The sequence below is a fragment of the Heliangelus exortis genome, chromosome 24, assembly GCF_036169615.1.
Source record: "Heliangelus exortis chromosome 24, bHelExo1.hap1, whole genome shotgun sequence".
Taxonomy (NCBI): Eukaryota; Metazoa; Chordata; class Aves; order Apodiformes; family Trochilidae; genus Heliangelus; species Heliangelus exortis.
In genome coordinates, this window is record NC_092445.1 from 4,841,613 (window position 1) to 4,856,915 (window position 15,303).

The 15,303-nt window shown below is 41.3% G+C and overlaps 1 protein-coding gene across 7 annotated transcripts in view; it reads right to left on the reverse strand.

The window, feature by feature from the left end:
* The window catches only part of LOC139807105 (zinc finger MYM-type protein 4-like), a 37,803-nt gene that overhangs the window by 14,683 nt on the left and 7,817 nt on the right, over positions 1–15,303 (reverse strand). For 4 of the 7 annotated variants that reach the window (XR_011730468.1, XR_011730469.1, XM_071767644.1 and 1 more), the window contains exons 2-16: positions 13,968–14,010; positions 13,039–13,569; positions 11,432–11,499; positions 10,666–10,836; positions 7,885–7,963; positions 7,212–7,464; positions 6,374–6,548; positions 6,052–6,264; positions 4,765–4,915; positions 3,988–4,103; positions 3,581–3,856; positions 2,949–3,099; positions 2,508–2,680; positions 1,997–2,144; positions 1,384–1,521 (exon numbers count right to left, since the gene is read on the reverse strand). Coding sequence is in view for 5 of the 7 variants with exons in the window: in XM_071767644.1 (XP_071623745.1) it covers positions 1,384–1,521; positions 1,997–2,144; positions 2,508–2,680; positions 2,949–3,099; positions 3,581–3,856; positions 3,988–4,103; positions 4,765–4,915; positions 6,052–6,264; positions 6,374–6,548; positions 7,212–7,464; positions 7,885–7,963; positions 10,666–10,836; positions 11,432–11,499; positions 13,039–13,569; positions 13,968–14,010 (2,686 nt within the window). In the remaining 2 variants the exon portion in view is untranslated. The remainder of the gene's footprint in view (positions 1–1,383; positions 1,522–1,996; positions 2,145–2,507; positions 2,681–2,948; positions 3,100–3,580; positions 3,857–3,987; positions 4,104–4,764; positions 4,916–6,051; positions 6,265–6,373; positions 6,549–7,211; positions 7,465–7,884; positions 7,964–10,665; positions 10,837–11,431; positions 11,500–13,038; positions 13,570–13,967; positions 14,011–15,303) is intronic. The other 3 variants (XM_071767642.1, XM_071767645.1, XM_071767643.1) reach the window with 3 other exon arrangements.

The following is a 15,303-nucleotide window of genomic DNA, read 5'->3' on the forward strand; positions in this document are numbered from 1 at the left end:
AGCACCATACTCATACTCTGTCAAGGTCAAGAAAAAGAATTCCCATTAGACTTCACTCCCTGGTTTATCTTGATTTCAGTAAAGCATTTGACACCGTCTCTCACAGCATCCTTGTAGATAAGTTGATCAAGTATGGGTTTGGTGATCAGGTAGTGAGGTGGATCAGGAACTGGTTGAAAGGAAGGAGTCAGAGAGTTGTAGTCAATGGGGCAGAATCTGGTTGGAGGTGTGTGACTAGTGGAGTCCCTCAGGGGTCGGTACTGGGACCGGTGTTGTTCAATATCTTCATCAACGACTTGGATGAGGGTATAGAATGTACCCTCAGCAAGTTTGCTGATGACACTGAGCTGGGAGGAGTGGCTGACACACCAGAAGGCTGTGCTGCCATTCAGAGAGACTTAGACAGGCTGGAGAGTTGGGCAGGGAGAAACATGATGAAATTCAACAAGGGGAAGTGTAGAGTTTTGCATTTGGGGAAGAACAACATGATGTCCCAGTATAGGTTGGGGGCTGAGCTGCTGGAGAGCAGTGGAGGTGAAAGAGACCTGGGGGTCCTGGTAGACAAGAAGATGCCCATGAGCCAGCAATGTGCCCTTGTGGCCAAGAAGGCCAATGGCATCCTGGGGTGCATTAGAAAGGGGGTGGTTAGTAGGTCAAGAGAGGTTCTCCTCCCCCTCTATTCTGCATTGGTGAGGCCACACCTGGAGTATTGTGTCCAGTTCTGGGCCCCTCAGTTCAAGAAGGACAGGGAAGTGCTTGAAAGAGTCCAGCGCAGAGCTACTGAGATGATTAAGGGAGTGGAACATCTCCCTTATGAGGAAAGGCTGAGGGAGCTGGGTCTCTTTAGTTTGGAGAAAAGGAGACTGAGGGGTGACCTCATCAATGTTTTCAAATATGTAAGGGGTGAGTGTCAGGGAGATGGAGTTAGGCTTTTCTCAGTGGTGACCAGTGATAGGACAAGGGGTAATGGGTGTAAATTGGAGCATAGGAGGTTCAAGTTGAATATCAGAAAAAATTTTTTTACTGTAAGGGTGACAGAGCCCTGGAACAGGCTGCCCAGGGGGGTTGTGGAGTCTCCTTCACTGGAGACATTCAAAACCCACCTGGACACGTTCCTAGGGGATGTACTCTAGGGGGCCCTGCTCTGGCAGGGGGGGTTGGACTAGATGATCTTTCGAGGTCCCTTCCAACCTCTAGGATTCTATGATTCTATGATTCTATGATTCTATGACATAAATTTAAACCAGCATTGAGGGAACCATATGCATTGATATGAAGCATAATGAAGAAACCTCTTGTCCTCAGTAGAAAAAATCCCTGAACAAATACAAATGTTCAGAAATAGGGATTTTAAAAGACAGGCAGCATATTTAGCAGCCTCACCTTGTAAAACATTGTTGGAGTTAACTGTGGGCTGGGCAGCAGGGGTGCTTGCAAGGGACACCACATTGGCAATGACAGGGGTTGAGTCCTTTCTCAAAGGAGGGCCTGATGAGGAAGCTGGTGCCATAGAAAGGTTTGCTGGGCAGTGAAGAGAAGAAAACCAAAATAAGCAGCAAGATAATTTACAAAACAGCAACATTACAACCACCATGTCTACTAACTTCACCACTTGACTTTTTTTGTTAAATTAACATTAACATTCTATTAGGACACAACTAGGTATTTAACACGTCTTCAATAGGTATCAGTACATTTTACTGTAATAAAATGAGCTTTTGCTCCATATACCAAACCTAGACTGTAATTCTAATGATTTAACAAAAGCACTTTTTAATCTTTTTCATAAAACAATCTCCTTCATACCTGCAGATGTTGGAAACTGTCTGAATTAAGAGAGATCTAAAACTAAGCCCATTCAAGAGCAATGGGCTCTAATTGCAAGCCTCCCAATAGAAGATACATCTCAAAAAGGTCACTGCTTCAAGTTTCCAAGTAAATGATCACATCACTATCATGCACAGCAAAATGCAATACTATTCCCAGCCTGTTTTACCTGTGTTGTTTTGGGGTGGAGGGTCAGAGATTTGCTGATTACAGAAGTACAGAATACAAAGCAGATTGCAAAAATGCTTGATCTCCCCATGCCATTTCATGGACTCACTGAGTTTACCTTGTCTCTTACAACCATCACACTTTGCCATCTAGGAAAACAGAGGGAGAAATTAAATACAATTGTAAACAGCAACAAAAGACTGCATGTGTAAAAACCTCTTTGCACCCTGCTCAGCAAATACAAAGAGACCTGCAAGAGCACATAATTCTTGCAGTGTAACAGAAACAAAAGTCAATGTCTCTCTTCCCACAGTTCCTTATAAAATTTTCTCCATACAGAAAACTGTCACTCAAAAGCTAAGAAAGATTTATTAATCTGTCACATATATGTAATACATCCTATGGACAGAGAAGTTAACTACAGGTAGCTGGCACAGCTGCTAAAGCACAAAGGTTTTTTTTTTGTTAACTTCTTTATGTTCCAGAGAATGCTACATGAGAATACTGCTTACCTGGTAAAACAAAACTGTGAATTTAGACATGCATTCCTCTGAGCAAAATTCCTCCATTTTCCCCCCATAGTGATTCTGGACCAGTTTGGGGGCAACCTGTAAACAGTAACTGCACATTTTACAGTGGCTTCCCCAGCGCTTTGCCAAGTCATGCTTATAGAGCAGTTTACAACCTGAAAGAAAATACCAAGAAAATGAAAGCATCCTTCAATATTAAAATGACATTTACCTGGCACTTCTAATTCTTGTATTTCACTCTGTCTGTGAGAGTTTGCTGAACTATACCATTAAAATTTAAAGCGTGAACAGATTTCTGCGTTTCTAAACCTAAAAATGGTTTCCTAACTTAGACCAAGCAGGTTTCTCTTAGTATCCCCAATAACTTTAAGGCAGAATATTTGTGATTTGATTTGTCTAAGACACAGTCTTGCCCTTTCTTACCTTCACTACAGAATGACTTATCCATGCCTGAGAACCGCACTGTCTCCTTGATAATTTTCTCAACCTTGCAGTATTCACACATTGCCACTACACTGCTCCTCTTCTTATACTCATCACAGCAGGTTTTCCCACAAAACTGGAACATTTTACCCTGCAACACAGCCAGAAAGTTTTGGTTTCAATGTTTCGCATACAGGATAACGCATTTTAATTGTTAATAAAAACTCAGAGCATATTTATGCTCTTGGAAATCAACAACAGACAGCACTGGCAAATAAGTTTCCCCTTTTATCTTGACAAGAAAGACAGCATGTTTTACTGCAGAAAGCCCTCACCAATGTGCTTTGCTCTGGAATTAGAAGGATCATCTCACCCAGGCAATCATAGGGTTTGGAGTTTTTGTTGTTTTGTTTGGGTTTTGGGGTTTTTTTTTTTCTCTCCATTTTTAAGACCGAAGAGCTGGTATCAGTATTATTTTCCATAACGGTCAAATTATACCTAAATCACCTCCAAATTCCTGCACAGCAGTGTCACAGTAAGCAACAGAGCAGCACAGACAATTGCATATAAGCCACAATTTTCTCGAGTTTCTGTTGAGAAATACAAGCTTGGAGAGCCCTAATCTTTATTACCTTGTAGTCAAGCAGTTCTGGTTTGGTTGCAAACAACCTGTTACAGTGCTGACACCTGAGTTTTATGACAGGACGGGCAAAAGTGACTTGCTGGGACTGGGCAGCCAACCTCTGTAGACCAGCTGCAGCTGAAGTGCTGCTCACGGAGCTGGGGGACACAGTCGAGGTGGTGCCACCTGCTGACACTGCTGCCCCCGCGGGGATGCTTACAATGACTTGACCTTGTGACAGAGGCACCACCGAGGAGTTGGTTCCTGCAGGCTTGTTGAACAGATTCTGCAGGAAAACAAATTGAGGGATAGGCTTTATTTGACAACCTTGAGTATTTTTACCCAGCACCCCAGATATCTGCACCATCCCTTTATTATTCTGTTAATTCAGGGAAGAGGAGATCCTGGATGTCACACCTGAAAAGCTACTACACAGCTGTAGCTGCAAAAATTCCGTATGCTCCCATCTGACATGGCCAAGTGGTACTGAGGGTTTGCTGAGGTTTTACAGCTGTTGCACTGGACTTGAACACCTGCAGGTGAAACAGAGAAGAAAAAGTGACTTATGCATCATCAGGTTGTATTTCAGATAATTTTGCACTGTGCATACAAAGACTGAGAATCTGAACGACAAGCCAAGGTACACACAGAAGCCAAAGATAAAAGTTTCTACACTCAGAAGCAGACACTGCAGCTGCAGTGCCTGTTGCTTGCCAGATCCTTTAATTAATCCCCAGTATCCCTAGGATACCAGTTGGCATTTTTCTATTTTACAGAAAAATAGCTGAGAATAGGTTTGCCTAGTTCAGTGCAACATTAAGCAGAGGTAACCAAGCTGATCCCTCTGGAAACAGAGGCAGGACAGGCACAGCCATGGTATGGCACACATCCACACAAGTGGGTCTGTATAGCTGGGAAACCCACCAGCTGCCCTTCTGCAAGAGCAGAAAATAGATTAAGGTTTATTGTCATCTTCAAGCTCTCTGAAAACAAAGCTGAAGTGGCCATATTGTCACTGTTAGGTTTATCTATGCCAAAAAGCCCTCATGTTCCTATCACAGCAACTCCCTTTATAAAAAATCCACTTTCTATCCCCTCAAAAAAGAGGATCAGCCTTAACTTTCAAGGCAAATTAAGTCTGGATATGAGCTATGTGAAATTATGCTTACAACAAAGTAAAAAGAATAAACTTACCTGCAGAAGTAACCATTTTTACTCTATATGCTGACAAGCAGTTAACAGAGCAAAACAGTTCAGCTTTTCCCAAGTTATTTGTGCTCTCTATCATCTCAGCTGAAGATCTCAAGGATTTACACAGTGTGCAAGGTGTAATTTTAGCTGACTTCTGTGGAAACACAGAAATTGGTCATTCTTTTGAAACAGTGTTTTCTTTAACCTGGAAATCAAAGGCTAACATATAAAACATGCATAGAGGTCCCTGCCAGTGCACTTGGCACAGCCCTTACTTTACAGCTGTGTTATGTAGGATGCAGCCAGACTTCTTTGAGCCCTGATGTTCACACTTTGACCACCTGAGACTTGGGCTCTCTCTCACTCCACGTAAGCTCTGCCTTTGTTGGTCAGTTCAAAGCATGCTCAGGCTGTTGGGGTGAAGGCCTCCAAATGCAAACAATTCTACATGTTGTACTAGCACATATCCAGCACCTTCTATCAGACAACTTCAACATTTTTGCTGAGAAGCAACATTTTCCCTATGATTTTTAATACCTCGGCTGTGTACATAAGCAATATTCCAACTTAACAGGTGAGAACACAAGAAATGGAGAGAGGGAGGTTCCTCTCCCACCCACAGCCCCCCAGAAACTATCAGAATTTTATCTGACACTTAGGATGAATGCTTTTCAAAAACCAATAAAACACAGATAAGACACACAAGCTTTGAAGCATTTTCATATTCGGGGCTTTGCAAAAGCAGCACGAAGTGCTTCTCTTTTCCAGATTATTTAATTTAATTCCCAGACTTGTTTCAGAGGAAAACTGATGTTGCAGGTAACTTTCTGGATGAAATACTTATACTACATATTTTTTTAATCCATCAGGTTTTTCTTGGCCTAAGTGGCTTGAATAATGGGGCAGCAGAGTCAAGCCACAAGTTATGCTATCTTATCACAGAGCAATTTTTTCTTAAGTAGTTGTATTAAAAAAAGTCATTCAAATATAATTGAGCTATTATAATAAATTAAGGTTCTCTCAACTGCTCAGCTTTTTAAGAGGCTCCATTATAATAATAAAAAAAATTTAAAAGTTGAAACGAAAATTATGAGCTAATTATTGCTTTCCCTCTCCACTTAATTCAAATGCTACAATTTAACAGAGAATACTCCAACATGAAAAGCATCTCAAAGGCTAAAAAAGTCAGAGTGGACTCTGCTGCTGAGTGGCCCCTGTGTCTTTTTTCACAGGGAAATACTCCAATAGCCAGTTCAGTGGTACTCATAGTAATATTCTGTCAAAATATACCTGCTTGTAGGCTGTCACACATGCTGCATTGCAGAACTTTTTTGAGTGTCCCTCTATCTGAAGTGTGTGGCACTGGCCAGAGCCACTGTAGCAGTACCCTCCGCAGTTCTCACAGCAGTTCATGGTCAGGTTGTTGGCTGAACGGAACTTGGAGAAGCAGGCATCACTGCAGAGCTTGTGGACAACATTCTGGTAATTCACTTCATGTCTAATCTGGAAGAAGAGATGGAATACAAAACAAGAATGGGAAGAATCTGAACGTTGATCTCTGCGATCTGTCTTGACCCACAGGAAATTCAGATGAAAAAGAAGTTTGCGTTACCACTGCGTTCTTCTGGCACATGCTGCACTTGGTTGAAATGCTGTTAGTATGAATAGTAACAACAGGTTTCCTCTTCTGTTCATACGTAGAGAGACAAGACTGGCTGCAGAAATCCTTACTGGAGTTTGTATTGTCGAACTGGGCAGTGATTACATCCTTTGGATTTAGAATGTCTCTATGGAAAACAACAAAAACAAACAGAGACAGAGAATTAATGTTGGTTTCGTGTCAGCTTGCTGGCCTTCCTTTTCCTGCAGAGTAAGCATTCTCTAGAAGAGGGTGGATCCATTAATTTAAAGCTTTAGTTTTGCTGATCCAAGTACCTGACTTAATTTTTCTTTTCCTACAAGGAAAATCGTGAGGTACAATTCTCAAGTAGGTATTTGGTGAAACATTTTATACCTAGACTTTAGAGTGGCCTAGAAATAAGTCAGGTTTTATCTAATCTTTTCAAAAAGAACTGGGGAAAGACAGCTGTTTTGCACAATCTTCACTAAAAAAATTTAGAAATGATATATGGAAAAATTGGCTCATTTAAATAAAAAAAGACAAGATGCACACTTCACAGGAGAGGCTTTTAAATCCATGTGCAGGTGAAATCCAGTTAACAGAAGAGAACATGAAGCAGACAGATCAACAAGCAAGTAACAATATTGCCCATAATTTTTTGAATCCAGTAACAATATTGCCCATAATTTTTTGAAGGGAAATGTAGCAGAAGTGGGCATTACAGAAACAAAACAGTGTGCTGAGTAAAACCAGAACTGAAGCTTTTCATTATCCACTGAAATATCAATTGTGACAAAAAAAAAAAAAAAAAATTAAAACACTGTCCTACTTTGAGCAGCTTGAGCAGGTTTTCTTGGTAGAAGCTGGTGGGCGAGAAGCTGGAACAGTGTATCCAGTGAGGCACAGTGTGGAGCAGAAGAGCTGGGTAGAGCCTTTCCTCTGGTATGCAGTTTGCCCCTTCTGCAGGATTTTTTTACAGCCAGAACAGGAAACCCGAACAGCTGTGGTTGGAACTGAAGGAAGCATTTTACTCATGCCAGAGGATGCCACAGCAGGCTGGAAACCTGATGACAGCTGTGGAGCTAAAAAAAAACAAAACAAGAAACCAACACACAGAGAAAACATAGAGTAACTGTTGTAGATGTATTACACATCATGCACTTGTGGGCAGGGGGCAAACACAAAGCTTATGACTTCATTTGCTTGCCAGGGTCTAAGGGACAATTAAACAGCAGATGAACTTTCCATATTGCATGCCCTGTGCTGGTTTTCTGCATAGATTGTTTCAACTGCACTTAAGATTGGGAATGCACTTTTAACATCCCTTTCACAATCAATTATCAAAAATACAAGTATTTTATAATCTCTGAATTTCATTGTCTCTAATACAAACTAGTTCTTTTTTCCTACTGGGGTGAGACACAGAAAAAAAAAAAGCAGAATAACCTGCAAGGTGACATATTTTACAGCTTTAAATAAAGTTAGTCTTGCCTATTCCTTACCAAGAGGACTGCCACTGACTGAAAATACAGCACTGATTTTCAGCTCCCCTTCCTGAGATTTTGGCTGTTGGCTGTACTCCTGGAACAAAGGGAAAGGAAGAGGAGAACAAATACACACATGTCATAACAGGTTACATGATTTCCACTCAAAAAGCTGTACTGAATCTTAATGAAAGAATGAGTCTCCCAAGCCTGCTGTATGAGTGCCATACAGAGAACCTGCCCAGAGGTTCTACAACCCAGGCTGTTGTGTAGAAATGGAAAAGCACCTGGTACATTTCCCTTTCCAAAACCACCTCAGAATTCAGCCAGACAGAGCTTATGGGAATCCTCTGCCTTCCACTCACACAGACTTCCCATCTAGAAGAGCTTTGCTACAAGCTCTACCATCACATTCCTGAATAACAATAATGAGACAGTGAGAAGCATCCTGAACATCAGGAGGGAAGGACCCTGGAGCAGCCTAAGGTGAAGCTTTGGCAGCAAACCAGAGCTGGCAGTGCTGGAGCCAGACAGGCACAGTCCCTGCTCAGCCCGGCTTCACTGAGAGGGGAGAAACCTCACACCTTCTACAGGACAAGAAATTCCCTGCAGAATAGCTGGCATACTATAAATCACCAGCCTCCTCGACAGCAGCTATTCATACTCTGACACTGTGCTTCCCTGCCCCTGCTCTCCCTAGAAATCTGAACCATAAAGCAGCTTGTAATGCTTTACATGTAAATCTTAATAGGCTGAGAGGCATAATCTCTTGGAACTGCAGAGATGATAAGATTTAACCTACTTCCAGTCATCTGAGAGCAGTGAGGGCATGATGTCACCTTATGACTGAGCTAAATTCACTGCTGCTGTCTGGTGGCAAGCTGAGCCAATTCAAAATCACCAAGTAAAACTAAGCTCCCACTTCTCAGTGGCAGTCTACTGCTCCCTCAGCTTAAGCCATCTCCTAAAATCACAAGCTAACATCCACAGAATCCATGCTCAAGTTACTGTGGGAGAACACATGCACTACTCCTGTGGGAGAAACAAAAGTTTCTATACTAAAACAACCCAACTATTTCTCAACAGGCTTCCCAGGAGAACAGGCAATGGCATTGGTTCATCATGTGAACTATCAGCTGGAAACATTCAGATCTCAAGTAAGAGAAGCTTGAGAGCTGTGTACAGACATGCCATGATCATAAGTTTTAAAGCACCATGTTTCTGTACTTTTTTTTAAAATACTACAACTTTAAAACTCATTGCTTGCAGAAATACAGTTTTAAAAAGCATTTTAAGTGCAGTTTTATCCTTAGTCAACACCAATAAGAGAAATGGAGGCAAATCCTGACATCAACTGTGCATGATCAAGCATAGTTTCACAGCAGTTAAACAGTGCTGAAAGCCAAGAACCTTAAGCTCCAACTATCAGTTACAGCAAGAAATGTTCTTATCTTCCAAGATGCATGAAAAAAAAACCCCAACAGCCCCCCCCCTCCCATTAATTCCAATCTAAAGCAAAGCAAAATGAACCTTCATCAGTTCTCATACTTTTCCAGTATCAGGCAGAGTTGACAATTACAGGATTTTACTCCAGGAATTAATATTTTGAAGTATATGACATTTGATACTTGAATTCTTCAAGTCTTCACTTTTACTTATTGATATGATCAAACCACAGACATCTTGCATTGCACTCCACACAAATCCACACAGCAGATGCCATCTTGGGAGGACAAAAGAACAGACAGATTCAACTAACCTACACATGGTTTGGCATTATATATATTTAAGGAAAAACAAAACCAAGCAATCTCACCGACACTGAACAAATCAGAAGGGCAGTTAAATCTGAATGCTTTCAAATACTTAGTTTACTTCTTTATTTTATTAAGCCAAGAGTATTATGGGAAAAGAAGAAAAAAGGTTGGGAAGGCAGGCCCAGAGAGAAGAGGAGGTTTAGCAGAAGTGCACAGAATGATGCTAGAAAAACTAATGCCTGCACGAGAACACCAGCACTCAAGTGTCAATGCACGTGGGATAAATCACCTTGGGAGGCTTTGCACACTTTTAACTGCATATAAAGTTCTGCACTTAACCCAAGTATTAGTAGTGAGGAGGCAGGAATTGCAACACCAAAAATCTCCCTGGTGTCACACAGCAAACCAGTGGCAAAGGGTTAGAGCTCAGCAATCCTTGCCCCAGCACCACTCAATCCTTAGGACAGGTTTCCTCTGTTTTGCTGTTATTTTCACCTATTTTGTTATAAAAAATGTCAGTCTCAAATGAGACAGTCACTTGAAAACATACTTAAATTGACTATTTAAATATTTTGCTAAGGTAAGACCACTAAGTGTTAATTTAAAACAAGAACAAGCAATGAACCACTATGCTTGTAAAGATAACCTTTAGGAGGGAAGCAGCAGGAAAAGCACCATTTCAACTAAACAGCTCTAACTGTGACAGCTCACAAAAAACCTCAGTAAAACATGGTTTGCATTTTATTTCCTAGTGAGACCCTGTCGAGATGGTGCCTACATTGCTACAGATTTAGTAAGGAAAGTTATACAGCACTTTGCTTTGTCTCTAACGGACAAGCAAAATATTTTCAGTGACAGGGTAACAAAACATCAAAAAGCTGGGGGTTTGGTTTTCATGGTAGTGTAAGAGGGGAAAATCCTTCTACTAAACTATGTTCTTCAAGTCAAATTTCGGTCAACAAACCAAATAAATTGTTGAATTTATGTCCAGCTTATGTGGTCAGCTGTCAGACCAAAATGAGAAATGCAATGGGAAACTTACCTCAGAATTATCAGGTTCATCTTTAATTTTGTCTAACAGTCCCTGCTGTGGGGCCATAGCTTTATCATATTCGTCATCCAAAGGCTCCTCCTTAATTCTAATACTTGGTGCAAAGGAATTCCCCAGCTCTTGTCCAATAGATTCCTTACTAGAAAATAGGTAGCTAGACTCCTGAAACAATAATATGAAAAAGAATTCACCCTCCTGCATCTGCCATTAGGAGTTGGGCTGCTGCCAAGGGGAGTTTCTGCTGCAGACCAAGAAAATGGGTCCTGCCACTGGAAGGTGGGAGAAAGGATGGGCAGTAGCTGCTGCCTCTACCTCCCTGCAGCACCCTCTGTCATCCCACCCCCCAATCCTTTTCACTCCTCTGGACAATGCAGAAGCCACCCAGAAGCTCTAAGCTGGCCGTCAGAAGGGGCATTCAGCTGTTTGGGCAGTGTCTCTTGTTGATAAAGTTGTTCCCTGTCTCCTCTGGAAAAAAGGCAGCAGGTCAGATGGATGCATCCAGGTCTAGATTCGTCTCACCAGTCAGTCAGACCATGCTGGACATGGAAGCGGCTCTCAAAAGAATCCTCAATCCAAAGAGAGGGTCAGCAAAATTTTACCAAATCATATGCACTGCTCAAGTAGCAAAGATGTCTAAGAGTCAGAAGAGTCAGTTTTCTAGATACTCAAAATTTACACTCAAATACAAAATACGTATTTCGAATTATTCCAGTATATTGCTGCACTTGCAAAAGTGTTTGAAAGATCTATAGCTTACCCTGAAGTTAGTTTCTGGAGTTTGTGGCGCTAACTGCGTCCGTAATGTTTCTTCTACTTGATTATGAACTGAGGAAAACATATACATTAAATAGAAATGAATACAGATTCCAACGCATTGCCTTCAAAACTATCTTCTCTCATACTGATCCCCAACCCCACAGCCTAAGAGCACCTCAGAAGTACTAAACTACTTCCTTCCTCCTCCCTGCAAGCGAGACAGTAATCCTTAAAGAGAACTGACATTTTTTCATTATTCTGTTGGGTCATTATTTTCCCATTCCAGCAAAATGGCTCCAAAATTCTGACACAAATTGTTCATTCAGAATTTTCTCCACCCCAGCTGAGTCCTGAACTCTGCCATGTTTCACCATGAAAATCAGAAGGTTTTCAGAGCAACAGCTTTCATCCTTTTCTTTGCTGTTCTGGTCTTTTGCCTCTTCTCCCTTCTCAGGGAACAGCAGCTTATGCTCTTTTAGATAAAGCTTTTTCCAAACACTGAATTTGCCTGGATACTGGGTGCTGCCTGTGTCCTGTTTCCATTACTGACTGTGCTACTGAGGCTGCACAGCTCTCAGCCACAAGTTTACACCTGTAGTTATTTACAATTTGCTGAATTAAGTCTCTTGCCCAGAAATATTCTTTACTTGATTTCTTGACGGTCAAAGTAAAGAGACAACTATAACTCCTCTTTATTTTAGAAACACTCAAATTGTTTCTCTGTCATTTGCAGAACCTGGAAGCACTGGTTTTAAGATGCTGTGACTAAACATGCAAAGTTTGAACATGAGAACTGTAAGCTGTGAATCTGAACAAGTAGCCAAGAGGCTCTCACTCAGTGGACAATCCTCCCCCATACAATCTTCTGAATAAAATTAAATCCCATGCTCCATTCTGGCTATTCTTAACTCCTTCATTCACTGTTCTACTGTGACTTGCAGAGCCTGGGAAGACAAAAAGCAGTGTGTGGGCACAAACACTACAGGTTACTGTCGGGCTCCCCCAAATGAGAAATGGATTGCAGGGATCTCTGATTCTCTCCATGTTGGCTGGACAATGTCCAAGCAGCTGAGGAAGAAGGAGAGCAGTCTCCCAGGAAAAGCAGATCTCAGGTTACACCCTGGCTGACTTCCTGCAGACACCAATATATTTCTAGCAAGCCTTTCCATTATGCTGCCATGAAATGCATATTGCTTTGAATCCATATACACATGAAGAATTGGTACTTTACTCAAAAAAATCCTTCCTGGACATCAACTTAACCTAAACTTTGTCATCTTTTCTTTTGAAGAGTACCGAGGTCTAAAAAAAAAAACAGTGAGAAAAAAGAAAAGGAAGCTTGAATTGTCACCCAGGTGGTTTAATAAACCACGACAACGAAGGAGATGTTGAGACTTTGAAATGAGCTGTAGAGGCCCTTTTGCAAATCCTGCTCCTACTACAGAGTTCACTGTATTTTGGGGTTCTTTATAAAAGGCTTCCCTACATACAGCTATGCATGTTCTCTTCAGCAAGATGATGCCTTTAATAACTATCCCTGTTGCTAATTTCTGCCTAGTTCTTTCTTCCTCCTTGCTGGGTAGCCAGGCCTACGATGTCAACAGTTACCTGTTTTGTCAAGAAAACTGCTTTTCAATCTAGAATCCATATCTTTAGGGATTTTTTCCAACCGTTTCTCACGTTCTTGAAAATGTCCTTCTCTATTCTTGTCCTTTGCTGAAAAAGTCTCTTTGCCATTATCTCGTGTTATGCTAAAATCTTTCCGAATTGATTTAAATACAGGGCCCTGCTCAAATGGTGAAGTCAGATTCTTTTGGACTGCATTCTGAATCTGAATTTCCTTTTCACTGTCCACTTCATGCTCTGTAACTCTCTTGCCCTCTTCCAGATGGTCTTCATCATGAATCGCTGAAGGAAGAGTGTCTTTTGGGGTGAAATTCTGATCATCTTCATTGTCACTCCCAACCACAGGTATCCCAGCAAGATCCCCAGAGTTCAGAAAATAATCCTCCTCATCATCATCCAGCAGTGAGTTTTCAGATCCTGTCTGATTCTGTATTCCATAGGATAAGCCGTCGAGGGTGGGTGTTAAGTTGTGGTCAGTGTCCTCAGACATTTCTGCATCCAGAATTTCACCACCTAGGGGGAAAAAAACCCCATAAATAGACAGAAAATTCACCAACTTAATCTGTAAAAAAGGATGTGTGTTAAGTGTCCTTTGCTAATCTGCCTGATGCTGCAATTTCTTGAATACTCTAAGACTTCTTGGGCCAAGAAAGCAGATAAAACACTGCTGACATATGAAACAGTTCTGTTCCACTCACTACACAGTGAAGCAGAAGCTGAACTGAGTAAAACGAAGTAAAGAAAAAACACTGACTTGAATTAATCTCATTTGAAACACTTGTGGAGAAGGCAATGCAGGGACAGAGTAAGTAGCAAGGAGAAGAACAAAACAGTATTTTTCATCAGGAATTATACTTCTAAGAAATGTTTTGTTGAACTATGGTCTTATATAAATAAATGAAAATACTTACATTTTTCTGTAATATCAAATACCGCATCAGATTTATCTTCAAACTGTAAAAGGAAAGCACTGCATCATTATCTTGGTCAGCTGTCATGTACTTTGCTAAAAAGTATCCAATCAAAACCAAAATCACCAAGAAGGATCAGAGTTCCTCTTCCTTCCTTTCTTGCCCCAAGCAAAGTTCTACAAATTAAAGCTGTTACATTATTGAGAAGTCACATTTACCCTAACAAGTTCACAAGTCCATGGAACAGGCACACAGTGAAAAGCAGAATTAGCCTTGCTTTCCAGGAGAGGTGGAAGAGAGAGAGGGGAGAATGCAGAGATTTTCACCTCCACATGAGATGCTTGCACCAGGTCAGGATCACAGATTCTGCCCAGTCTGAGAGTCTGCAAGCCTCAATTTCCTCTGAACATTGTAAATGGAAAACCAGCAGCACGGGCAGCTCCCAGTGGTGTGGGCTGCAGAGATCCAAAGGTTTCATGTCTGGCAGGGAAGGTTCCTCTCCAGGAACAGTGAAACATAATGCTTAACTTCCCCAGAGTAAGGAGGTGAGTGCCAGCAGGGAAGCAACCAAAGAAGCAGCAGATGATTGTACAAAACATCTGCTCACATGGAACATTCTCTGACAAGGCTTGAACACTGCCTAAGGAACTGGGAGCTCTCAGCATCACCAAAGCTTCTGCCTAAAAGATAACAGCAATTCATTTAAGTTTCCTTTCTCTCATCTTTAAGCTCTGCATCTTTAAGTTCTCCTTTCTCTGCATCTCCAGCTCTGTGCTTTCTTTTCTGGTAGATCCTGCTCACACTTCAGTTCTTAAGCCATCTTAAGGAAAGTAATGGGATTTGTTAGCAAAGGGATGATCTCTAATTTTATTTAACTCAAGTCGTTTAGTTGACAAATCCAATATTCCACAGGACTGGATGGGAACTATCAGAATCATAGCAGCCCATTCTGAGAAAGGGTGACAACAAATGGTTCCAGGGTTCATCTAACAGCAAGAAATCCATCAGTCTCTCTCCAGTATCACTTGCAGGTCTAAAAGGACATGAGGCCACTTGCAAGAGTGTACTAGGGAGTGCCATAAATATTTTGGAGAAGTTGGAAAACATTTACCATCTACTGGGAAGGAATCCAAGACACTTCCCAACCACAAGGAAAAAAAAAAAAAAAAATTCATTTCTTTTCCTTTTGTGAGACTATCAAAATCTGAGACCATCCTGAATATTTTCTTCCTTTAAAAGGTACAGATACCTCTTGTATCTGTGGTCAAGAGGCTCCATTGGAGATATTTATAAAGCACAACTTCAGCATCTGCTAACACAAGTAGTTTTATCTGAG